Below are 27497 nucleotides of genomic sequence, written 5' to 3'. Positions count from 1 at the left end.
TGCCAATGGCCTGTTAAGTGAGTGGGGACTAGTCACTTCAACTCTCTGTGCCACAACTTCCCCATCTGTAAACTGGGGATAATGATACTAACCTCATTGGTAAAGCAGTTTGAGATCTATTGATGAAAAGAGCTAAATAAGAGTTAGGTATTTTTATTGTTATTACTATGTCAAATATAACGGTGAATTTTGTGTCATTTGCTTCAAGCCTTCAAACAAATTACTTCCTAACACTGTTTTGAAAACAAAGATATAAACCAGACTGTCTGAACATAGCATGACAAATATCAGCCTTCGAATATTAATGGCTAAGTGCTGAACACAGGCAATGTTGTTGTTATTATTATTTGTATTGTGGTACCACCTAAGAGTCTCAGTCACGATCTAGGGCTCGACTGTGCTAGGTGCTGTACAAACACAGAACAGAAAGGTGTTCTCTTCCCAAAGAACTTACAATATAAGTAATCTAGGTAATGCTACCAGATACTGCTGTTATCACCTTTTTCTTCTCTTCTCCTGATGCTTTCAGAGCCGGCAAATTATTGTACATCTCCAAGTCCTTTGTCATCTGTTCAATTTTTTCTTTGAGAGAAGCCTGTTCATCAACCATCTTACCCTCCAACAATTCCATTTTCTGCAGGTCCATTCGCAGTCTTTGACTATCTGGAACATAGGGAACAAATGTTATGAGCAACAGTAACTTTTCTTCATGATAGTATTAGCCAATGCACAAAGATTTAACTCCCAGTTTTCCACTACACAATGCGCCAGCCAAATCCTGCTTGCCTTATTCACATTGATACCAAGGGACTATTCATGAGAATAAAGTAATCAGGATTTGGCCCAACATACAGTGCCATTTGTCAAAAGATATTATACAATTATTACAGATACTGAAGACTAGAGAGTCTAAGTCTAAGGAAACACAGTGGTGATCTGGGATACTACAGGGTGGTAATTCCATTCTGCTTTTGTTAATATTTACTTCCTTGTCAATTTCAGGTTTCACGGTACCAGCACATTAGTACAAAATGTTGGTTACAAACAATACAGGTGCCTATCTGTTTATTTTTAAACTGTTTCCATTCAATTTTTTAAATCATATAAATATTTGTTTTCATTTTTGAAAGAGTCTTGTTTTTAGAATACTAAATTTAGGGTCAAATTGGCCCTGGACACTGGCTTTATAAATGAGGAACCATTCCAAAGCCTTAGACTAATAAAAATTGGTATATGTCACGGCTGAAAAGATCATAATGCACTGGAATACGGTGTTCAATTCTGATCATCACACCTCAAAAAGGATAAAACAGAACTAGAGGGGATTCAAATATGTGTGAGCAGAAGGATCAGAGCCATGGGAAAAAAGTCTCAAATGAAGAGAGATGTAAGGGACTCTTTACTTTAGAGAGGAGATGAATAAAAGGGGACATGACAATGGTATACAAAATAATGAATGGTGTAGAGAAGGTAGATTGGGAACTTGCTTAATCACATACTTAGCACTAAATGCTATAAATGATTATTAAAAACAACCTTTAAAACATGAACTGCTTACAATCATTAGATGAAAATATCTGTAGAAGTAGTTTTGCATTTTTTTAAAATGGAAATGCGTATGTAAGATTTTTGCTTTTAATTAAAAATAAAAACAGATACAGGACCAACTAAAATTCATTTTTGGTGGATAAAAGTAATCAAAAAACCCTAAAAACGTTGGAAAAAGATTCCTGTAATGCAATATCAGTATGCTGATAATGCTGGAGTAGACAGCTAAGGAGTATTCCTATCCAAGCACACTTTCTAGAGAAAAAGGAAGAAACTGTTTGGAGAAGGTAAAGTTTATGCACTCACTCTCTCTCTCCACACACACACACACACACACACACACACACACTATATATATATATATATATATATATATATATATATATATATATATATATATATATATATATATATATATTCACTCACACGCACACAAATAAATACTAAAAACTTCTCTAGGGGAAAAGACAGGAAGAGGATGCAGCCCAGTTCCTTCTGATATGCCATTAAGTTGCAGAGTTTAGCAGGCAGTGTACGTACAGTAGCAAAGTCTGAGACCAAAACTGCTTTGACCCAGGAAAATGTTTCTAGAAAACTATGCCATCAGCACATTTGTTTACTCTCTGTAGTTTCCTTTTTTGTTTTTTGAAAAAGGACTCTGCTGATGGCCTTTTATATCTTTGAGGCGGCAAGAAAATCTGGAAATCCACATTTTAATCTCAATGGAAGAATTTTGCAGACGACTGTACTATAATTCAAGGTTTGGGAAGCACTCCAACTGGGGGGGGGAACTGTACAATCATTATACTTTAAAAGAGTCCCTATTATGTTTATTATGGAACTTTTATTGTGGTTCCCAGTTCCAAGAATTTTCTTTATAAATAGTTTAAATTATTTGATTAAATTGTAGACTATAAACTTTTTCAAGAAAGAAACTTTGTTTTCATACAATGTCCCTATAACATCTAGCACCTTTATGGTGTTACTGTAATGTAAAATAAAAACAATAAATATGTTTAGTTAAAATGCTCATAAGAAAAATATATTTCATATCTTGCCCATATAGTGCAAGGGCTAATTTTTCAAAATAGACACCTATGTTGTGACTACAAAATACATATTTGCAAATAAATTTGTTACAAAATATCCAGAGGCACACGGAAAACAGACAACTAACATCACATTTTGTGCACAGCAATTACTTCTTTGCAGATACAGTACATATTTTGCAGTCACAACACAAGCCTATTTTGAAAATTGGTACCAAGTACAGGCTGTAGTAGTCACCAAACAAAATGATTTATGATTATTGCAGATTCCTTTCAGTAATAAAACAAGGAAAACCCTGCTCAGTCAGTAATGATATTGGCAAAGGTTTAGATTATGACAACACCACCACCACAAAACAGCACAAATAAAGAATTAAACAGAGATCTCTATCACTAAACCACAAGAAAAAAAAAATCACCTCTGCTTTTAGAAAATATAGGCCTGATTCCTGCAAACTTTTACTCTCATGTCTAATGTTAATACAGTCTTAACTTTATGCATATGAGTAGTCCCATTGAAGTCAACAGGAACATTTTTGTGTTTTAAGTTAACAATGTGCATGCTTGCAGAATCAGGTCCTGAGAATTTGATCTTGACGATTTACAAGGCAAGGTTGGGCCATCTACATTATAGTTGCCAGGAATCCTCTTTGGGATATGTCTACACAGTAACTAGACACTTGCGGCTAGCCGACTCATCCTGAGCCCCGCAAGTCCGTGGGGCTGTTTCATTGCTGTGTAGACTTTTGTGCTTGGGCTGCAGCCCGGGCTCTCGGACCCTGGCAGAGTGGGAGGGTCCCAGAGCTCAGGTTCCAGCCCAAGCCTGAAGTCTACACAGCAATGAAACATCCCCTCGAGCCTGAGTCGGCTAGCACAGGCCAGCTGCAGGTTTTTCTTCGCTGCATAGACATATCCTTAGAAAAGCACTAACAAAACATAGGTATAAGTGACATTATGGGGTCCATTTTCAAACTGATACATGGTTATTTCACTGCATGGCTCTCTACTACTTTCTATTAAATGTTATTTTAAAGTTTATGAAGAGCCTAGCGTTTGAGTCAGTTGCTAATAAATCAAAATAAATAAAGCAAACTCCTACTAATGCAATGGGAATTGCTACACACAATATTAAAATGTACTTTTAATATGTCCTAAACCAAGTAAGCAAGAAAATCAGTTATTGTTACTAGTCAGAGAAATAGTCTTCTTATGATGAATTATAAATAATTTGTGTTAGCACTCAGAAGAGCTATATAAAGGCACCAAAAGAAGATACATCCCTCAGTATTTGCACTGCCTCACACCCTAGCTACAGTGTTTTAGTATACATGGTATGCTAGATCACCAACCCTATACTCGTGTATTCTATGACTTTCATGTTATTTTATTTTTAAAAAAGGAAGGAATATACATACATATGCCTCACCTGTACTCAAATTTTTAGCAGTGCTCTGTGACTTTTGCATTTCATTTGATTTGAAAGTGAGGTCTTCCTGCATGATCTTCAACTCTTGATTGGTAACAGAGGAGATTTGTTTCATGCGATTGACATTCTGTTCATTTACAGAAATAAGGACATTAAATTAGAACACTGGATATCTTTGCAGCTACGAGTGTTCACCGGACAGCAAGAAAAAAGCTCTGCTAATACATCACTTATGACTTAACTCTTTTACAACACTCTTGGACAAAATATTTTTAAATAGTCTGAGACCATTTAAATATAATGATTTTCTATTTCAGGTCTGCCAACCTGAACTGTGTCCCTTTTATAACTGATGTACTGATATACCATTGAGGATGAAGTATGGATGTTTAAATGACATTGCCTTAGATACTTCACTTGTGGTAGAGTCATTGTACTATAAAGTAAATCCCTACTTTATTTGTGATATTGTAGAAATTGTGAATCATACAATACTAGGCTTCCCCCACAATTTTGATTTTAATTAGCTTACTTTGTGCAGTCCACAGTTTAACATACATTCTGAGTATGCAATAAGTACCACACTAACATGCAATACCTGTAAAATGTAAAAAGGCTAAAATGACTTGACTCCGTTTCGACAGCAGTTGTGTTAAGACTTTTAGTCTTCTGAATTTTATATTGTACCGGCCACTTCTTTTTTTTTTTTTTTTTTAAGGAATGTAATATAGTTGCAGCAAAATGTCTGGTTATCAAAAAAATTAGCAGGCATAATATAATATTGTTCCAGCAAATTCTTCTTAAACAAATAGCTTTACTCTGGCTTTTCCAAATTATGGCTATTAATAAAGTTCAGTTATTACTTTTCCACTATTTTCCAGCCACAATTATTTGAAGATCATCCCATGATTCAAGTAGGGTCTTAACTACAAGGAAAACTGCATTCCCCTGTATCATGGGACTTGCAGCACATCAACTCTTAAGCAACCTTTCTAGTAAAATAATTTGAAGTTATGGGGCACCATACTGAAGAACAGTATCAAGGAGCTGTTAAAATGCTATTTATTCAAAATAATACTTGGCTAAAAGATGCCTATGACCATCCTCTACAAATAGTTCAAGGGAATCAAAATCAAAGCAATGAAGAGTTGTTTTGGTAAGACTTGGAAAAAAAAAAAAAAAGAAAGAAAAAAAAATACTGATAATGGGGAAATTCTAGCTGGACACCAGGAACATATATCATTTAGAAACTATGCTGAGGGGAACTCTAGAAATACTTTTAATCGGTTAGGTAGAAGAAATTTCCTAAAAACAACATAAATCAGAATATGGAAAATAATCTAAGGGAGATGACTGAATCCTCCCCTTCATTTATAATATTCAGACTTGGTCTAGATAAACTAGCAAACAATGACATTTCTTAGTTTTAGTATTCTTGTATGTTTCATACTGATGGATTATAGTAACGCCTTTTGATTTGGTCACAAATATCATCTGATTTTATTAATTATAAAATTTCCCTCAAAACAGTGACAGAGAATACAACAGTAATTAAATAAATTCTACTTTGTTACAACAACACATGGTATCAGTTTACTGTTTGGAAGATAATTACACCAATAATTGGGCTGAATAGTATTTAATCACCACTGTTCTATTTAATTTGCTCAGTGTCTTTTATGAGGCTATGACTGCCTAATTTATCAGAGACAGAGAAAGGCACTTACCCTACTTGAGTGCTCTAACAGCGCAACAATGTTGGCCTCTATCTGTGCCTTCCGTTCCAGTTCCTGCGTCTTCATCTCTTCAAAAGTCTCAAGAAAGTCTACGGATTAAAAGAAAACAAGTTAAGGGAGGCTGCTGCTGTTTACATAAACATTCTGGGTTCTCCATTATAACTGTACTTACTCTGAATTCAACAGCAAATATAGAAATACCTCACTGTAGTTTTACAAAATTGTATAACACCTAAGATTTAAATATACTTCAATTTAAATAAAATACTCTATCAAGTAATTTCATGCTTACTAAATGCTGGGGTCTGAGAAGTTTTGTGGTTTTATTTTTTTAATCTGTATTTTACTATTTACCATTTTGTTAAAATTTTAAATATGGGAACAAGTGAGAAAATATCACATTTTTAAAATAAAATCAAGTACAGCTTGCTTATTTAAGACATTTATTTGCTGAGTTAAGTGGGAGAGATTTTTTTCCCAGTTCCAATTTTTTAGAATGATGCCATATCAACGTATGTTTCTGGCATTTTTGGTACTTATAGAATTGTTCACTCAAGATGTACACGTCTGGGTATCAGTCTATAAAATTAAAGAGGAACAACACAAGGATGACAACAGAAGGGTGGAAATTGAGACAAATAACTTTAGAGACTCTCCATTATAATATTTACCAATCCATCTACATTTATTTCTGAAAAGCAAACTCATTAGCTTTCTCTTCAACATATTACAAGTCTAGCACTTAGACAATGCAGTGAAAGCTCACTCGAAAAGCCTTAAGGAGACACAGAGTACTAAAAGCATTTTCTTTAAGTCTCCTCAATTGCCATTTAACTCCCCTACAGCTATTTCAGAACACAGGAGCAAAATTCTTCCTTGCCCACTGCTCAGACCATGTTGTGCCCCTCATCAAGACCCTTCTGTGTCTCTCTTATCAAATTTAATTTAATACAGAGACTGAGTCAGTCAGACAGACAAAGGAAACTTGAGGCAGAAGAAAGGAACAAAGAGGCATGCTTCTGTAATAGAGGGGACCTTTTCCCACTGAGATCCAACCAGGATTGGGAGCTAAAGGATTGTGACTGCAGGGGTCAGCTAGACAGACTTCATGTTTTGAAGAAGAAGCCATAAGCTGCAAGAGGAGAACCTAGAGGACACCCTAGGGGACTCTGAAAAAATCCCAAAGAATGCTCAAGAGAGGTGAGGAAACTGAGGCAGGGAATGGTGTATAGGTGTTTGATTGATTTTTGTGTTATCTAAAATAAAGAGTAATTATGTTGGATCCCTTTGCAAAGCCTGTGTCCGTTTGCTTGAACTATCACTGATCCCTGAAGAGGTAAAACGAAGCCCAGAGTATCCGCAAGTTTGAAGCTCTGGGAAAGTGTGCACTTAAGCAACAGAGGAATATTGGGGAGCTCACATTAGTTTCATGGCCTAGGCAGCTGGATTGTGGGGCCTCAACTGTCAGAAGAAAGGGTGTTAGAAAGGGAATCTGAAACCTGTAAGTGTGCCTAGAAACCCAGAGACAGTGCCTGGACTTTGATCAGACTCAGGAAAGCTTACAAGTACGTGTGTCCAGGCATGTTACATATCAGAGAAAAGAAGACTAAAGTATTACTTTCTAGATTTTGAGCCAAAGAAGATGGGTAAATGTCATTAAGGATATCAGACAGGAATCCCTTCTGCCCCACAAAATCCCCACAAATATTTTCTCTCCACAATTGTAGAAAGAGAGTTGAAACTTCTAAAACATTGAGTTGGCTCAACAACAGAGGGAATGGAAAAATGGGAATTATGAAATAAACTTACCTTTAGAAAGAAACATTTTAAATGTGTTCCTAGAGATCATTACAACAGAAAGATGTATACAGTAAACCTTTTCCGTACTAATTCTATAAAGGAACAAAATCTGAGGCATCAATGGATGTCCATGTATGTCTGATATAAATATTTTGACTCAAGTTGTGGATTTAGCAGAGAATTATTACCCCAAACCTAACAGAGATTCACAAGACGACCACTTTTTCAACCTAACAGACAGTGCTTTCTCCTAAAAGTTAAAAAAATCTAACATGCTATATACTACTCTCCCTCTTCTCATTCTAAACGCTCCTTAAACAAATTTTTCTTTTGGCAAAGTCTATATATACCCATCTCACCAACACTGCCTTCTTTCATGCAAACTGGTTTTCTACATGGCACGTGTCTAAATCTGTTGGTAAGCTCTTGGAAGTTCCTGGTTTGGGCTTTGTAAAGAGCCATATATATTTATAATGTATCCTATTGTTAGAATGGTTATAGAGCCTTTTAAAATAAATTTTTGCCCTAAATGTTTTGCACCCTGACTTCACCTCTGCTGAGGCTTCTATGTCACGAGACCTCATTGGTAAGTCAGAAAGCTTTAGTAGTACTTATCTTAGATAAATAAGTCAAAATGTCTTGAAGGTGTAGTTTCTGATTCTCAGAGTAAACTCAAAGTTTGGCTCGCATTCAGAACACCAGTGGGCACTCCATGCTATTATTTAAACTTTCATTTTAGCACATTTTTAAAAATTCATATTATTTTAGCTTTTATCTTGTAAAAATGTGTTCCTGAAATCTTTAACGCCAGATGATGAGCCAGGAAAGGTGCTCCAATCATCTGTAAATTTGCAGTATCAGTTACCTTGTGCTGAGGAATCTCTGAATCAGGTAACAGGGTCTTAAGACAAGTGGTCAGCAGTTTTGGGGTTCAAATAAATTGTGCTTTGACAATCCAAAAAGCCTTGTGCTTTGGCAGTTCAGGAGTCTAATCTATATTAAACAACTTACTGTCCATGCTTTCTTCTCTCTTCTTCAGCTCCTTGTATTTCAGATTTTTCTCCCCTACAAGAGACGTAATATTGATTTACCTCCAAAACATCAACTGCTCCAAACTCTACATTATGTTCTTTATATGTCTTTTTTTATTAACTCAAACCTGTAGCCCTTACGTAGACAAAACTTTGATTATCTAAAACATGAATTCTGCATACTTAAGCACAAAAGGATTGGACTGTATGTTATTTACATGTCTCACTATAATCATTGTCAATCAACAGCAAATTATACACATTTTCAAAAAAGGGAATCAGCTTAATAATATGTTGTCAGTGTAATCTTCAGGGTTTTTTTTTTTTTTTTAAATTATATGTAGTGGGATAGAGGTCAAATGCCTCAGAATTTGACAGTGCCCCAAATATTTTTTAAAGTTGTATTAGTTGGCAGATTTTTTTTTAAATTAAGGGCCAATACATTTTAGAATATTAGTCTGTTTCACTTTTTAGTGTTGGAAAAATCACATTTGTGCAATTAGGCCATGTCGTTGACTGGTAAACTAAGTCATTCTGCAAGTCTTTTTAAGATTTGGGAAGTGATGCCAGTTTCTCTGGCTTTCAGCGAGCAAGATTACTTTGTGATGTGCTTTCTGGATATTAACAAGGTAGCAATCTTCAGTAAAATAAGATAAAACAAAAAAACGTGCACCACCTATATTGTCATGCATTAGGATGGTCTTAAATAACTAACTCATGGTTCTGCTTCATCCCTAATTTGGGTTTCAGCTGCATTAGTCACAGGCAAGAATATGAATATCCAGTAGAAAGCATAATATAAACATTTAGCTTTCTACAGCATAACAATTTACTGGTGGTGGTGGGGAAAGCTATGTTAAGACAAGATTAAGCTGAGAATTTGAATACGTAAGTGGGGAAAGCTATGTTAAGACAAGATTAAGCTGAGAATTTGAATACATAAGTGAGGAAATGTTCCCTTTCTGACAAATTAGTGTACATTAAACAAACTATTTTTTAAAAATATTTTAAACATGCTCTAGACTATATAAATGTTTATTCAGAGGGTCAAATTGTAACTTTCACCGTTAACTTGTGCAGGGGAGCAAGAAAGCATTGCTTGCATTCACTACGCATGTCGCAAGTAGCCACACAGGGGGGAAAAGTAGCTTTTATGGAGCTGACTTCTCTTGCTCAAGTAGGCTGAATAAACAAGTAAGTAATGGGGAGCTTTGGCTCCACACTCAATGTGCCAGTCACAATAGCTGTGCTGGCAATAATTCAAATAAACAACAACAGCAGCAGCAGAGTTTAGGGCCGGTGCAGATTACTCTCCCTGCTGGAGGAAGGGGAAATTTATGATTCAGAGTCACAATCTGATCTCCATCTAGTTACCAGTCAAAAAGAACAGGAGGACTTGTGGTACCTTAGAGACTAACAAATTTATTTGAGCATAAGCTTTCGTGGGCTACAGCCCACTTCATCGGATGCATGCAGTGGAAAATACAGTAGGATGATTTTATATACACAGAGAACATGAAACAATGGGTGTTATCATACACACTATAATGAGAGTGATCAGTTAAGGTGAGCTATTACCAGCAGGAGAGAAAACAAAACAAAAAAAAAACAAAAAAAAAAACACCCTTTATAGTGATAATCAAGATGGGCAGCTGACAAGAATGTGTGAGGAACAGTAGGGGGGAAAAATAAACATGGGGAAATAGTTTTACTTTGTGTAATGACACATCCACTCCCAGTCTTTATTCAAGCCTAATTTAATGGTGTCTAGTTTGCAAGTTAATTCCAATTCAGCAGTCTCTCGTTGGAGTCTGTTTTTGAAGTTTTTTTGTTGTAATATTGCAACTGTTAGGTCTGTAATCGAGTGACCAGAGAGATTTAAGTGTTCTCCGACTGGGTTTTGAATGTTATAATTCTTGACGTCTGATTTGTGTCCATTTATTCTTTTGCGTAGAGACGGTCCAGTTTGGCCAATGAACATGGCAGAGGCGCATTGCTGGCACATATCACATTGGTAGATGTGCATGTGAATGAGCCTCTGATAGTGTGGCTGATGTGATTAGGCCTTATGATGGTGGCCCCTGAATAGATCTGTGGGCACTGTTGGCAAGGGGCTTTGTTGCAAGGATAGGTTCCTGGATTAGTGGTTCTGTTGTGTGGTTGCTGGTGAGTATTTACTTCAGGTTGGGGGGCTGTCTGTAAGGAAGGACTGGCCTATCTCAAGTGATGGATCGTCCTTCAGGATAGGTTGTAGATCCTTGATGATGCGCTGGAGAGGTTTTAGTTGGGGGCTGAAGATGACTGCTAGTGGCGTTTTGTTACTTTCTTTGTCGGGCCTGTCCTGTAGTAGGTGATTTCTGGGTACTCTTCTGGCTGTCAATCTGTTTCTTCCCTTCAGCAGGTGGGTATTGTAGTTGTAAGAACGCTTGATAGAGTTCTTGCAGGTGTTTGTCTCTGTCTGAGGGGTTGGAGCAAATGTGGTTGTATCGTAGAGCTTGGCTATAGACAATGGATCGTGTGGTGTGGTCAGGGTGAAAGCTGGAGGCATGTAGGTAGGAATAGCGGTCAGTAGGTTTCCGGTATAGGGTGGTGTTTATGTGACCATCGCTTATTAGCACCGTAGTGTCCAGGAAGTGGATCTCTTGTGTGGACTGGTCCAGGCTGAGGTTGATGGTGGGATGGAAATTGTTGAAATCATGGTGGAATTCCTCAAGGGCTTCTTTTCCATGGGTCCAGATGATGAAGATGTCATCAATGTAGCGCAAGTAGAGTAGGGGCATTAGGGGACGAGAGCTGAGGAAGCGTTGTTCTAAGTCAGCCATAAAAATGTTGGCATACTGTGGGGCCATGCGGGTACCCATAGCAGTGCTGCTGATTTGAAGGTATACATTGTCCCCAAATGTGAAATAGTTATGGGTGAGGACAAAGTTAAGAAGTTCAGCCACCAGGTGAACAATGTTCTTTTTTTGCGGATACAGACTAACACGGCTGCTACTCTGAAACTAGTTACCAGTCTGTTCTTAAAGTAGTCCAGCTATGCACTTCCCTTCATTCAGGGCTTGTGGCAAGCCATAATTTAGTCCAAAGTGAACATAATTTAGTCCAAAGTGTGGTTTAGGTACCACAATTCACTTCAGCATGGGAACAAAATGTAAAGAAAATTTGTTTAAAATAATGCTAAGATAAGACCGTTAGAATGTTTTTAACAGCAACAGTATCAGTACATATACCATGATGCCCTTAACTCAAGCCACCTTTGTACCTAAATACTGGGTTACAAGAAGTCTTCAATTAAGGAGTCTTAGAACAGGGACAGACTCTTACTATATATGCTGCAAAATTTCAAGAAGATGGCACAAGTTCATCATGTTGTGGCAGTCTTAACTTAATAAGTGCCTGGTTTGAAATTTAGTCTTATCACTAATTTCAGCTTATGTCCGAGCATTTAAAATGCACAGAAGGAAAGGAAAAGCTGGATATAGATTTAACTGAGCAAGCACATTTTCCCCCAGATCTTTTACATCTACATCCTCTCTGCTTTCCTTTTTATCTAGTGCATACAAACAATAAGCATAACCAGTGGCCTCAGAGGGACAGTGATTTTGCTTGAGTTTCCTTGCAGCTGTGGCCTTGTTTCTTGCTGACTCTCCCTTTCATGATACAGGGTAAATTGGCAGCATGAAGTCCATTCCACTTGCAAGAAGACTGTGCATCACTCTACATGGTTAGCACGTTAAGACTCACTGTAAGCAATCTAAAAGGGTTTAAAGAATTATAGCACTAGTTTTAAAATGTCCATAGTGTATAAATAAGTTTAGCTCAAAAGTTTGAATTATTTTACCAACCACCTACTTTAAATATTCCGTACATTTAATACATTCCATACATCTGATTTATTAGGCATATTAAATGTCTGGTCATTTAAATTCATTGCCAACTTACAAGTCACATATTGTAAGTGGACTTTTTTTTTTTATTATTTTATATTATTTTAGATTATTGGAAGTTAAAATTTTAAAAATCCTAATTACTTGCTTCTCTGCTTGGACAATAAAAATCAATGAAGTCAGTTTTAGTTTTGTTTACAGTCACTTTTACTTTCATGTTTTTAGCGGTGAAATATTTGGATTTCAAATGCTGTAAAGGAATTTTTAGTTGTATAAAATCAATGGTTTTCATTTGACATTTTATTTTTTTGAAACGTTACTACTGAACTGAGGCTTTATAAAAAGCTTATTTATATAAAATTTAAATTTGGGGCCAAATATAAGTTAACGTAGTTCCAGTCCAATAACAGAAGTACATTGGAAAAAATTACATCCTAACCTTTAATAATATTATTTGCTCTACATTCTTCCTATTGTGTTTGAATCAGTTTGCGAAGTGCTCTAATTCACTACTGAGCAATTCTCCCATAAACTTCACCCACCTCTGGACAGCACTGCTTTACATCTCAAATTCATTGTAGGTCCTACTAAAAGCCTCTAATACAAGGCTTTTACAAGAAGCACCTTGGCTGTCAACATTCACACAAGAAATGGGCAGGAGAAGCCAGATGCAGTCCAGAGCAAATTGAGAGAGAATGACTATTTCACCTACTGTTTTGGAAATTTCTTTTTGTGCTTTCCAGCTGCTGTTCATGTTAACATTAAAAATTTAGCCCTGATTCACCAAAGAATTTAAGCATGTGTGTAAGTTCATGCTTATTCAGCAAAGCACATATGCATGTGCTTAACTTCAAGTGCTATAAGCCTTTAGTCTACCTTGTAAAAGTGTGGGTGACAAAAGATTCAAATGAGTATAACTTATGGACAAGGACGAGGTTAAGCACAGATTACGAGGACAAGTTATGTAATCACTACTTTCACGGTCAAAAATATAGTAGTCATGCAGTGATGTTTTAAACAGAAAAAAGCTGATGAGGGAAAAAATACAGAAAATAAATTTTATGGAGCAGATTCTCAGCTGGCATAAACTGTTGTATCTCCATGGAGCTATGGCAATTTAGACCAGGTGGGCTCTGTCCCCATAGTGCACGAACAAGGTCAGTGCCCAATACATTCCTGATTCAATCTAGATTGTAGGAAACATTACTGGCTATCAGATAATTATACAAGGTAGTCTCATTTAGCATGTAATACTTGTCTTTTACTGATCAGTCCAGATATTAGGGTACCAGCAGTTCTACTAAATGTACTTCATACACTTCTTTTAAATAAAGGCCTTTAGAAAACAAATGACGGCAGCAGAGCAAGTGCAATGGAGGACCAGCAACAAAGGACTGGTTGCTATGCAGTTGTTGCTAAACTATAAAACTAAGAAGCAATTCACTTCTTACCTTCTACACTCATCCAAGGATACAAAGATAACAGTGTTGGAAACCAAATGAAAAGAAAAATAAAAGCAAAATAGTAAAGCTCTTACTGCTATCTGGAAAAGGGAAAAATAACAAAAAATGCTTTCAATAACAAGCTGTTAGTCTGGGAAACAATGAAAACGCTACATTTCAGTAATAAGAAATGAAATGTATAAGAGATGGAGAAGAGAAACAGTAAGCATTATGCAATTGTTTAAGCTAAGCTCAACATCAGTACAATTGTCATTTCAAAGAAACTAGAGGTCAGATTGTGTGCTGAGCCTCCTCTCAAGAGGAAAAAAATACTCAGGAGAGTGTGACAAGATGGCTGATGTTAGTCTGGTGGGTCCTACGCTTTTCTTGGCAGGGAGCTAAGATGCCACCCCTTGCCCCTGTTCTTGGGGCATCGATGGCCCCACTAGTGGCCCAGGAAGGTGGTAAAGGAGGGAAGTGGGAGAGGAGTCTGGGTTTGCTCCTCACTCTGAGCCCCAGCCCCTCTCAACCCCTGCGGGTTCTTAGCCTCTTCCCCCTTGGGTGGGGTACCTGCAGTCCTTAGATGCTGGGGAAGGGAGTCTCCCTCCCCTGCTGGACAGGGTCCCCCTTACTTCGGTTCTCTGATTTTCCATGTCTCACAGCACACTTCCAAGCTCCAGTCCTCTCTCCTTCCTCCTCTTCCTCTGTCTGCCTGAAGCAGGGGGTTTTATTAGGTTCCTAACAGGGCCTTAATTGACTGCAGGTGCTCCAAGTAACCTGCAGCCACCTTCCCTAGTCTACAGGGAACCACGCCTTAATTAGCCTTGAGCTTATAAATTTCCCCTCTAGCACTCCCACTGCTCCCTGGCCCTCCTGTATCACAAGAATTAAAAATATTATAATTATTTACACACACATGTTAATTTAAATGTCTCATAGGAAGCAAAATAACTTCTGTTTCAGAGATTCCCGCAGCATCATCGTAACAATGCAGCTCCCAGTCAAAGTAAGAGCCACCAGAATTAGAACAAGCCTTTGCCTGGGCTGAGTTTCCAGGGTGAACAGAATTTTGTCAGGGCTGGTATGGGCCTAAACTAAGCTTCCCCAGCTGGACTAAGCTACAGCAAGCCTTGATTAGACTCCCAAGCTAAACCGAATCTTTCATAATTGGAACAGGCCTCTGCCTAAGCCAGGGTCTCAAGTCAATTTCAGTCCTACACTAAGTCTTCCAAAGCTGGAGTAGGACTCTTTCTAAGTCAGGCTAGAAATACACTTTTAAAGCTGGGGTGAGCTTTATAACTCCTTAAGCCGTCTACCACTAAGCTCCAGTCAATAAGCAATCACTCAGAGATGGAGCACCCTATCAAAGCTGATTCAGAGATGGACCACAGTTTGCTCAAAGTCAAAGATCTGCTCTGCCTCCAGTTGCTATGGAACAGGGAATGAGCTATTGTATAGACTGTCAGGGACAGAAAATATATGATCTGACATACCTGATCAAAGCATTTGTCAATCAAGTTGTTATTCTGCTAGTTGGCCGGGGCTCAAACATCTGACGCCTCAAAGGAAGAATTCAGCTCCATTTTCATGTTTCACATTACACATTGTTCATTACAAGCAACAAACATTCCAAAATCCAAATTAACTGACAATATTTCAGAGACCAAAGACAACACAAAATTTACAGTATTTTGTTTTTCTGGTGATAGACTAGTTTTATAGTAGTGCCAGTAATAAAGGCTTGTTTTTTCTCAAAAAGCCATGCAGATATGATTGGGACAACACAGAAGAAACAGATAGGTGCACTAAGTGCTATTTTTCTACAGTCATTTTACTGACCAGAACCACACTTCTGGCCTCAAGCTAATGTAAAGAACTCACAGTTTTGGACATCTACAAACTGGAGTTTGTGCTCTTCCAGATCAGGCTACACAAAAGATATTTGCAGATGCAAATCAGAGTTTTAGGACACCCCAAATTGCAAACTGCAAAGTCACGCAAACCACATGCAAACTTAAAGCCAACTTTTGTAAATTTGGCTCTTTAAATTCTATTTTGAATTTGGTGCTATTACCTTGGTGCTCCTCCAGATCCATCTCAAGTCGTCGAATGACATCATTAAAATGGTTGATTTTTTCTTTTATTTCTGTCAGCCTAATAATAAATAATAAAATCTGGAGCTAAAAATGTGCTGTTAAATGGTTAGCTTTTAAGAGGCACTAAGAAGAGAAGGATCAGAATAAAAATAGTAAACAGAATGTATTACTAATACAAATAATAATAGAATAGTAAGGTTATTGTCTTTATAACAAGCATTTGTATGGCACCCCTCACTCTGGTCTCTCAATGTACTAAACACATTGTTTCTGCCTCGTTTTGGACTAAAAACCTTTTGTCTGTGAAACAAACATAATCACTACAATTATTCAGTTCTTATTCAGTTTTGTGTTACTATATGGGTCCCTCTGCTGGTTGTTACACAGCTTTACAGAGAGACAACAAACGGCATAACGCAGCAGGAAATTGTGATTTTTATTTAAATAAAATTCTCTGTACAGGAATATTAATTAAGAAATATAAAACACTGTAGACTATAATCAAATGGATTAAGTAATTAAATTACATTCAGAAATTCTTCTGTAAATCTCCAACTATAATTCTTTGCCAATTATAATTTTTCTTAGCTACCAAGAATTCTGTTTAAGCAACTTATTATTAGCCAATCAAATGTTGGTTACTCAGTTTAAAAATAAATCCATAAAATGCCTGTGACTGTGAATAGTTAAATAAAATTGTGCACCATAGTTTCTAGGAGATTTAAAGAAAAAGGGTTACTAGCCTCTCATAATTGTTCTTTGAGATGCGTTGCATGTGTCCTTTCCACTCTTGGTGTGTGTGTACCCCACGCAGAGTCACCAAAAACTTTTCCCAACAGTGGTACCTGCTGGAATGGCTTGGGCGCCCTCTGCTGATGGACCCAGCTGACCTTGAGCCCCCTCAGTTTCTTCCTTCCAGAAACTCTGATGCAGAGCGGAAGGAAGGTGGGTCGTGGAAAGGACATGTGCAACACATCTCGAAGAACAATAGTTATGAAAGGTTAGTAACTACTTTTTCTTCAAGTGATTGCACATGTGCATTCTGCTCTTGATGATTCCCAAGCTGTTAAATAGGCAGTTGGACCAGAGTTTATGTATGCACAGACAATACAAAGCGACCAAATTTGGCATCATCTTTTGAATACTGAGTGATGGTGTAAAGGGAGAAGAAAGTGTATCCCGATGACCAGATTGGTGCTATGCAAATGTCCAGGATAGGCATCTGCAGCAGGAATGCTGCTGAGGATATTTGCAACCCTGTAGAGTGGGCAGTCAGCTTGTCTGGAGGAGACATGCCTGCCAGATCATAACATGTGCAGATACAAGAAGTTATCCAAGATGAAATTCTCTGAGTGGAGATCGAAAGACCTTTCATTCTGTCTGCTATGGCCATGAACAATTAGGTGGATTGCCAGAACGGTTTGGTCCTGTCTATGCAGAATGCCAGTGCTTGTCTACTATGTGTAGTCATTGCTCATCCCTATTTGCATGTGGGTTTGGGGTAAAATGCAGGCAAGTAAATTGACTGATATGAAAATTTGAAACTACTTTAGACAAAAACCTCAGATGAGGGCGTAAGCACACCTTATCTTTAAAGAAGACTGTGTATGGTGGTTTGGATACGAGGGTGCACAGTTTGGAGACCCCTCTGGCAGAAGCGATGGCATTAGGAAGATCACCTTCCAGGAAAGGTGTAGTATAAACAGCATGTATAACCTCTAGAAAGAGGCTCAAATGGTGGTGTCATAAATTTAGCCAAAACTAAGTTCACATCCCAAGGGGAAACTGGCTCCCTTAGTTGCGGGTACAGTCTTTCCAGGCCTTTAAGGAATCTAATTGTCATGTCATTAGAAAACATAGAACAGTTATCCACGTGAGGGTGGAAGACTGATATTGCTGCCAGGTGAGCCTTGAGAGAGGAAATCGCTAGGCCCTGCTGTTTCAGGTGCAGGAGATAGTCAAGTATTTGTTGGATGGATGAATGAATCGGTGAGACTCTGGTTTGACAAGCCCAGATAGAGAAACGCTTCCATTTTGACAGACAGGTGGCCCTGGTGGAAGGCTTCGTGCTACCTAGTAAGTCCTGGTGAACTTGCTGCAAGCAAGCCTCCTCTTTGGGATTTAACCATGGAGCTTTCAGGCTGTTAAAAAAAGGGTTCACAGGTTTGGGAGAAGCAGTCAACTGTGGTCCAGAGAGACCAAATCTGGGTGCAAAGGGAGCAAGATTGGAGTTACCACTGAAAGGTCCAGTAGAGTGGAGAACCAGTGTTGGTGCGGCCATGCTGGGGCTATTAATATTACCCAGGTATGGTTCTGCTTGCTCTTTAGTGGCACTCTGTGTAGAAGTGGGATTGGGGGAAAAGCATAAGAAAGCTTTCCCATCCAGGGTAGCAGAAAGGCGTCTGTGATGGAACCTGGACTGTGACTTTGTAGGGTGCAGAATTGGTGACATTTTCTGTTGTATTTGTTTGCAAATAGGGGACTGCCTAAATAGACCTAGTACTGAAAAATGCCTCTGGCTACATCGAGTGAAGAGACCATTCGTGGTGACTGGAAAAAGACCTGCTCAGGAGATCTGTTCCCTATCTGATCAGGTAAAACATTGCTGCAATGTTTTCTGGAAGGACAAGCAGGTTTCTTCCCCGATATGAGGTAGGAAAGCCTGACAGGCAAAACAAATGGCCCTGATCTCTCTGACATTTATATGAAGGGCAAGTTCTGTCGAGGACCAAAGACCCTGAGTTCAGAGCTCCAGGTGAGCTCCCCATCCTAGAGCCATCTTAGAGCCTGAGACCAGAGTCATTGATGGTTGAGGGCGCAGGAAGCACCCACACAAATGTTGATAGGATTCAACCACCAATTCAGCAAAATTAGAACCTGTGAAGGTACCATGAGCAAGTGTCCAGATGCAGACGGTTTGGTGAGTACACTGAGGCCAGCCACGTTTGAAGGGATCTGAAGTGCAGCCTGGCATGTTGTATTACATATGTGCATCAGGCCATGTGCCCTAGGAGTCTCATACAGTTTTGGACTGTTGTGATTGGATGAATCTTGCGTACTGTCATGAGAGATCGAATAGACTGGACTCTCGACTCTGGGAGGAGAGCTCTGGCCTGGGTAGAGTCCAACACAGCCCCTATAAATCCTGTCCTCTGCAATGGGCAAAGGATAGATTCGTTTGCATTGATCAGCAGTCCTAAGGCCTTGAAGGCTGACTGAATAAGATGAACGCTGGATATAACCAGCAGTGCAAGTGGGCCAGTACACCGTACTGGCAAGCTATTTATAGCCGGTACAGTGTACCAGAAAGAGACAACAGCAGGAGGGCTGGGGGTTCTGCTCCTTTCCACACTGGTAGAGGTAGCGGGGAAAGGAGCAGAACGCTGGCAGCTCCACCGGCGGCTGTACTGCCCCCAGCCCCACCCCCCCAGCCCTGTCTTCGGCGGGGCTGCTGCTGTAGTATGAGGAAGGATGGAGACATAGCTCCATGCCTGGAAGGGCAGGGGTGGGGCTGGGAGTTCTGCTTCTTTCCTGCTGGGGGAGACAGCGGGGAAAGGAGCAGAACTCCCAGCCCCGCCCCCTGCCCTTCCACGGAGCGGCATCTCCATCTGTGTACCACAGCAGCAGCAGCCCCGGCGGAGGAGAGGGCTGTGGGGGCAGGGCTGGGGGTTCTGCTCCTTTCCCCGCTGGGAGGGGCAGCAGTGGGGAAAGGAGCAGAATGCCGGCAGCTTCCCCAGCAGCTGTACCGCTGGCCCCCAGCCTCGCCACTGTCAGTCCTGTTTCCGGCACAGCAGCAGGAGGACAGAGTCTCCCTGCTCCCCACCCCAGGAAACATGGGATGGATGTGGGGAGGGGACACTGCTACCACAGCCAGACATTTTGTGAACACCCAAGGAGCTCCAGATAGACTGAATGGAAGCACCATGGACTGGTAATGTGAATACTCCACTACTAATCTGAGGAACTTTCTGTGCATTTGGTATATCGACACATGAAAGCAGGGTGGCATATCAGTCTCTGGGATCCAGAGAGGGAATAATGGATGCCAGTGTGATCATGCAAAATGTAATCTTTTTGAGATAGCTGTTGAGCTGATGCAGGCCTAAAATAGGCCTGAGATCCCTTGGCTTCGGGATTAGAAAATAACGGGAGTAGAAACCTTTCCTTCTTAAATTCTGTGGAACTTCCTCTACAGCTCCCACATGAAGAAGAGATTCAACCTCCTGGACCAGATGTTCTTTGTGAGATGGGTCCCTGAAGAGCGATGGGGAGGGAAGGTGGGAAGGAAATACATTGGAAGGAATATCCCACTTCTACAGTGCTCAACACCCACAAGTCATAGTGCTGAGACCAAGCGCTGATAAAATGGGTAAGGCAGTTTGCAAACAAATGAATAATTGGGTCTGGCATCCTGGGAACTGGTACGATGTCCTCAAGCTTCCCATCAAAATGCCTGCTTAGAACCCCCTGGATGTCTAGGTGAGGCAGGCACTAAAGCAGAGGTAGAAAGAGAAGGTGGTCTACGCCTATAACCTCTAGTCTTCTTTCTCTGCAGGTCCTGTTGGACAGCTGAAGCAGAATATTGGAGGGGCCACTGAGGCATGAAGTGCTTCCTGAAAGGGGCTAGGGTCTACAACCCCAGGGACTTTAATGTTGCCCTGAAGTCTTTTAACCCACGGCTTAGCGTGTCTGCTCCTAAAAAAGCAAGGATCCTTCAAAGGGCAGTTCCTGCACAATCTGTTAGACCTCCTGCGGGAGCCCAGAGGACTGCAATCAGGAGCTCCTACGCATGTTTGTGGCTGCCACGGACCTCCTGACCCTATTGGTGCCAGTATCTCTGGCACTACAAGAGTTGATGCTGTTGGCGCTGGCAGACATGGAGCCTACAAATCCACTCAGTCCTACTTCTTGTTCAGCCAACCGCTAAGACAAACAAGTGTGTTTACATTTACAGGAGATAATGCTGCCTGCTTCTTATTTAAAACATCAAAGTGAAACATGAAAGTGAGAACAGACATTCACATGGCACTTTTGTAGCCGGCATTGCAAGGTATTTAAATGCCAGGTATGCGAAACATTCATATGCCCCTTCATGCTTCGGCCACCATTCCAGAGGACGTGCTTCCAGGCTGATGACACTTCTTAAAAAAATAATGCGTTAATTAAATTTGTGACTAAACTGCTTGGGGGAGAATTGTATGTGCCCTGTTTTATCTGTATTCTGCCATATATTTCATGTTATAACAGTCTCGGATGATAACCCAGCACATGTTAAGCACTGGAATAAATTGCCTAGGGAGGTTGTGGAATCTCCATCATTGGGGATTTTTAAGAGCAGGTTAGACAAACACCTGTCAGGGATGGTCTAGATAATACTTAGTCCCGCCTTGAGTGTAGGGAACTGGACTAGATGATCTCTCGAGGTCCCTTCCAGTTCTATGATTCTGTATTGTTCATTTTAAGAATACTTTCGCTGCAGAATTCACAAAACACAAAAAAGGTACCAATGTGAAATTTCTAAAGATAGCTACAGCATTCGACCCAAGGTTTAAAAATCTGAAGTGCTTTCCAAAATCTGAGAGGGACGAGATGTGGAGCATACTTTCAGAAGTCTTAGAAGAGCATCACTCCAATGTGGAAACTACAGAACCCAAACCACCAAAAAAGAAAATCAACCTTCTGTTGGTAGCATCTAACTCAGATAATGAAAGTGAACATGTATCAGTCCACATTGCTTTGGATTGTTATCGAACAGAACCCATCATCAGCATGGACGCATATCCCCTCAAATAGTGCTTGAAGCATGAAGGGACATATGAAATCTTTAGCGCATCCAGCATGTAAATATCTTGGGACACTGGCTACAGCAGTGCCATGAGAATGCCTGTTCTCACTTTCAGGTGACATTGTAAACAACAAGTGGGCATCATTAACTCCTGCAAATGTAAACAAACTTGTTTGTCTGAGCGATTTGCTGAACAAGAAGTAGGACTGAGTTTTCTTACAGGCTCTAAAATTTTACATTGTTTTATTTTTGAATGCAGGTTTTTTTGTACATAATTCTACATGTGTAAGTTAAACTTTCATGATAAAGAGATTGCACTACAGTACTTGTATTAAGTGAATTGAAAAATACTATTTCTTTTGTTTTTTTACAGTGCAAATACTTGTAATCAAAAATAAATATAAAGTGAGCACCGTATACTTTGTATTCTGTGTTGTAAATGAAATCAATATATTTGAAAATGTAGAAAACATCCAAAAATATTTAAATAAATGGTATTCTATTATTGCTTAACAGCACGATTAATCGTACTATTAATCGCGATTAATTTTTTAAATTGCTTGACAGTCCTACTTTAAACAGTTTACCTACTGCATAAATATGGATTAGACAATATTTAACTTGTGATGTAGTAACAGGGCTTAACTGTACCAATAAATATTTGTATTAAAACAAGTTATGATATCAGTTTTAAATTATGGAAGCAAGCATAAAATTATTTATTTACGTCTCATAGACATTTGATTTATACAGCACATATCAACACAGCAGCAAGCCAGTCAAACATTTTAAACTTTGGAAAAACTGTTTAAAAATAATTTAGAACAAATTTTAAAAGGTCTCCAGGTTGAGATTGCTCACTAAATTTAAACTCAGAGACTTTTTTAAAAAACAGCTGAGTTTCTAAAGTAAACGCAAGAGATCCTCAAATACAGTAGCTTTAGGGAGTATAAGCATAATACATATAAAGAATGCTTTAGTAACTTAATTTAATTAGTTTTTACTGTAGATTATTATTAACAACAACAGCTACAAGCAACACATTATTACTTTATAAATATTAACTAATTCTCACAGCAGGATAACAAACAGGATAAATGACTTGCTCAGCTCCACAGAGGAGAAGTTTGGGTGAGAACAAAAAGTAACGTTTGGCTCCTAATTCTATGTTCAGACACTTCTCTTACAATGTGCGGACCCACTGGCGGGAGCGGGGCTTATAAGAGCAATATAACATAAGTACTCACTGTCTTTCCATACTTGCTATTTCCTGGTTATCTTCTTTAACCTATAAAAAATGTTTCAATACAGGGAATAAATTCAAAGACAAAAAAGAGAGAGACAATCTAAAAGATGTACAAAACCAAATGATTAACTCAGTTATGTTAGGAATGAAGGCTCAGCCTGCCAAAGATCTGCTTGGAAATCATTTTTCGACAATGGTTGCTTTGTTGAACAAAAGATGCAATACTATCATTTAGCGGTGTCATCATTTCAGCTACCTCCCAGTGCTTCTCTTCTTTCCCCAATACATATTTTAAACTTTAATGCTCTATTTTATAGTCCAATCCTGCAACACTTACTCACATGAATACTTCTTATGCATGCAAACAGCTTCATTTAAGTTAATCAGACTACTTATGTTAGTAGGAATTATTCACATCAGAAAAGGTTGCAGGACCAGGTCCGTAATTAATAAGACAGCTCATCTTTCCCAAACTTTTTAGTCGTGAGTTAGAAAGATGTTAAATAAAATGAATCCAATTTCCCCACCCCCGAGTGCTCCCTTTCCATCCTAACATGCCCTCTAAACCGGTGTGAAGGAGACTAGAACAGGAGCTGCCTCTGCCAGTTTTACATTAGCTCAGAGCTCCATCCCACCAGATAATCTTAATCAGCCCCTTTGTGTTGCCGAAAGAGCAAAAAGGGCCAGAACCAAGGCAGAGAATCCAGCCCAGTATTTTAACATTGTCATTCTTTAAAAAACACTGAATTAAAAAAGCCTTGTAAACAAAAGATATAATAGTCATTTTGTTTTCCTGCCTGTTTCAGTAATCTCTCTCTTTCTTCCTGTGGCGATCCCATACTCTTGTCCTCAGCAATCATTTGATCCCGATGTTCCTCGAGCCCATGAAGTTTTTCATACATCTGCACTGCCTCTTGTTTTACCTGGGAATGTGCTATTTCCTGAGTAGAACAAACAAGCAAACACTTACTGGTTAGATGCACTGCCAGTAGGTAAGAAATTGTTGCAGTGCTTATATTTTTATTTAGCAAAGTTCACATATTCAATAAAACAAGTTTATTTGGCAACTGTACAGTGAAGTACAAAGGACCACCCATATAATCTAGCTGTCTAGGATCTTGCCCTTAAGCACAGTTTCTGAGCATCTCAGGGCTATCTGAGTGCTTTATTAGGCTATGTCTTGCTATGAGGGTCTACCCTAATGGAGCTCCGAATTTACCAGTACATTTCTGCTCCTTCTTTGCTAGAAGATAATCTCTATTAAGGAACCGATATGGGGGAAGTGGCAGAAAGGCCTTTCACGGTCAAGACATTTTCACTATGATATCAAGCCACATGCACACATCAAAAGATCTAATATTTGAAGGGGTTGTCAAAATCTCTGTGCCACTAACCGATGAAAGTAAGAGAAGAGGAAATTACTTCATTGTAACTATTGTTTTCTGAGGATATATACTGCACCATATCTACACTCTTGGGTGTATGTTCCTCTGTGAGATCAATGCAGGCAATCTTCAACTTCAGTGGTTGTGTGTGTATTGGTTTGTGTGTGTGTAGCACAACCCCTGCTGTGGAATTTAGGCCAGTTCTTTCAAAGTGGGAGATGAAGTCACTCACACACACATTAAAGAAGGCTGAGTCATAAGGAGAAATTGCAAACCTCTCAACCGTCTGGGGAGAAGAGTCTGTGGGTGATCTGATGTATATATTCAGAGAACAATTAAAAGTAATTCTCTGATTTCTAATGTCACAAAAGAATACATCTGACAACGTTAAGGGTAACTGAAAAATAGAGTTTAGAAAGGAAACTTCACCATAGCTATCCTGAATGCTAGAGTATCTAGTGGCAAAATATGTTCTGCTTTCTTTCTGAGGAGCAAATCCAAGGCAGCGGAAAACATGGAGGAAAGCCACAGGCCTACTACACACTTAAGCGACAGCACAGTATATATTCACCATGGGAAAAATTTAGCTCAGGCTAGGGAGTACAAGCAAGCCCTTGCATGCTACTTAAGTGCTAGGTTGCCTCTGTGGGAATGGAAGTGAAATTACCATGCAAGATGACCTTCAGAGGAGCACTGATACTAGATCAAAATAAGTGACTGTGGAGAGGACCACTGATTTGAGCTCACACACATATGTACAAAAACAAGGAGCCCTTGTGTTGGGGTTTGGAAGGACTGCATCTGCTGCTCCAGCACATAGGCTAGAAAAGTGGCCACAGAAGGACAGTGTTACAACCCTGATCTTGCTTGTTGATGGAATTCTATTCTCCTGGACGTTTGTTTAGATCCACACAAAATACCAATTATTCTAGTAGCATAAAGCGAGTGACTTTCTTAATACTTTCAAAAGTGATAGTTTACATCTATGATGTAATCACTAAGCTATATTTCACATGTATGATATACTAGTTGTGAAATACAGTTATCTGATTACCTGACACCTAGCAAAAACAAGTTATAAATCATAATTGGTGGAGTTTTGGACCTATCTGCTAAAAATAAAATTATACAAATTAATGGCCTGAGTCCACACCACTAAAATAGATGCGAGCTTTGCCCTTATCTTCAATGGGTGCAGGATCAAGCCATTAAAGAGTTACAGAAAAAAATATACTGTGATTACTTTGTTGACAAGACTTTTTTTTTGCATTTACAAATAAAAGTAGATCAGTTATTTATCTTCATACATACAGATCCTAGAGTGTCTTCCTTTATATTCAGTCCATCCAACTCCTGCTGTTGAGCATCTAATTCCTAAAGAAAACAAATATGAAAAGTTTAGGTAACAATTACCACTGGAGGAGGATTTACTTCCCTGTTTTACACATTTTATACTTGCAAATGCTGTAGAATGTTCAGTTGTTTTTATTAGGTATATGTGTGAACAGGTTAAGACCCCTTCCTCCAAACAGCTCCAGGCAGAGCTTCACTGACTTTGCAGTACTGGGGTCTTTGTGAATAAGCTTCATATCATCGTTACTTGTATCTTGGTTATAATTATGAACCATCGTCCCCTTTTTTAATTTGAAGGGAAAGTGTCCGTTGAAAAAATAATATATATATTTTAAAAATAGCCTCATCTCTTTTGTTAAACTGTAGGTTACTGACACTGAAAGAATTGTAAAAATCTAAGTTTAATTTTTGCAGTCATTTTCATTTATGTGAATGCCAGGCAGTTATTGTAGTGGACAAGGAATCAGAAATCTTGGGTTTTGCTCTCATCTCTGTCACTGACTTGCAATGTGACCTTGGGCAGGTCATTTAGGTCTGGATCCTGCATAGTTTATAGTTGTTCTTAATTTTACTCATGTGCTTAAAGTTAAGCATCTGTTTGCAAGATCACAGCCTTAACCTCTACACCTTTATTTCCCCCATCTGTAAAATGAGAATAATGATGGAGGAGAACAAGGACAATTTATCCTTTGTAAACCACATAGATATCTACAGGTGGAAAGTGCTAAGCATTATTTTGTTTCTAGTCAATTTCATTTTCTGATTTTCATGCACTAGCACAAAGTTGAAATGTTGGGGATAATGCTACCTGAAAGTTTCCTTTTAAATTAATCAGATCTTAAATTCTTCAGTATTCCAAACTATACAGTGGAAATCATGGAGCTAATTTCACATACATCTTAGAAAACAATATGACAAAACCCACCTGCAACAGTTTTTCATTTGTAGCCTTCATCTCCATGTATTTAGCTTGATTTTCCTGAGACATATTTTTTATTATGTCATCAGCTACTTGTTTTTCACGCTCAATATCTTCTTCCACTGCTTGAATTAACTTTTCTTTGCTGTAATGACAGAGGAAAGTAAGAGTATTTTTGTAACTAGTACTAGGTACTAATTATCCTTTTTATTTATAAAACAAAGAGATGCTCATTCCATGCTTTGTACCCCCTGAAACAATCTAATTTCACACAAAAAAATATACAACTAACTTCTTTCCCCAGAATAAAATAAATATATTCCAGCCGATAAAATAAGTGCACCATTACTGTAGATTTTTTGCTTGAAATATATATATGATACACATTGTATAACACTGGACTTGATTCTTCTGTCCTTACACAAGTTTAACTCACTGAAATCAATGTGAATTTTGAACACAAAACAACTTTAGGATCAAACCTATCATAAAGTAATTTTTTGAATGTTGACATACCATGCAATGTTCCCCCTAAATAAAGAGGGATTATGTGACAGATTTAAGCTACTACCAGAGATAGTTGCTTCAATTACATCACCATTATATACAAATTAGCAAACTAAAAATATGAGCTTGCAAACCATGAATTTTCATTTAAAAATGTGCACATCTGTAAAGATCTACAGATTTTACGTATCTGATGACTAGATTCCATTTACAAAATAAACCTCTTTTCTTATAAGTTTCTTTAATTGACCACAACTCATCCTGTGTAAGCTCCTGCAATATTTTAA

At 38.7% G+C, this 27497-nt stretch overlaps 1 protein-coding gene and 1 long non-coding RNA gene across 13 annotated transcripts in view; one reads left to right on the top strand and one right to left on the bottom strand.

Moving 5' to 3' along the window:
* LOC119566583 overlaps positions 1–20997 on the top strand; it is a 48420-nt gene extending 27423 nt beyond the window's left edge. Inside the window, exons 3-5 of one of the 2 annotated variants that reach the window (XR_006290923.1) lie at positions 18494–18609; positions 20211–20384; positions 20571–20997. This is a non-coding gene — a long non-coding RNA (uncharacterized LOC119566583). Of the gene's footprint in view, positions 1–18493; positions 18610–20210 lie in introns of both variants that reach the window. The other variant, XR_006290924.1, reaches the window with a different exon arrangement.
* Positions 1–27497, bottom strand: part of IFT74 (intraflagellar transport 74) — a 109544-nt gene that overhangs the window by 55561 nt on the left and 26486 nt on the right. For 6 of the 11 annotated variants that reach the window (XM_037902083.2, XM_037902081.2, XM_037902086.2 and 3 more), the window contains 10 exons: positions 26710–26848; positions 25743–25805; positions 23844–23987; positions 23048–23088; positions 15994–16073; positions 13929–13931; positions 8571–8624; positions 5751–5848; positions 4024–4150; positions 500–663 (listed from right to left, as the gene is read on the bottom strand). In XM_037902083.2, the coding sequence (XP_037758011.1) occupies positions 500–663; positions 4024–4150; positions 5751–5848; positions 8571–8624; positions 13929–13931; positions 15994–16073; positions 23048–23088; positions 23844–23987; positions 25743–25805; positions 26710–26848 (913 nt within the window). The remainder of the gene's footprint in view (positions 1–499; positions 664–4023; positions 4151–5750; positions 5849–8570; positions 8625–13928; positions 13932–15993; positions 16074–23047; positions 23089–23843; positions 23988–25742; positions 25806–26709; positions 26849–27497) is intronic. The other 5 variants (XM_043546763.1, XM_037902084.2, XM_043546762.1 and 2 more) reach the window with 2 other exon arrangements.

The sequence above is a fragment of the Chelonia mydas genome, chromosome 5 (genome assembly GCF_015237465.2).
Source record: "Chelonia mydas isolate rCheMyd1 chromosome 5, rCheMyd1.pri.v2, whole genome shotgun sequence".
Taxonomy (NCBI): Eukaryota; Metazoa; Chordata; order Testudines; family Cheloniidae; genus Chelonia; species Chelonia mydas.
This window is presented reverse-complemented; position numbering and strand designations above follow the sequence as displayed.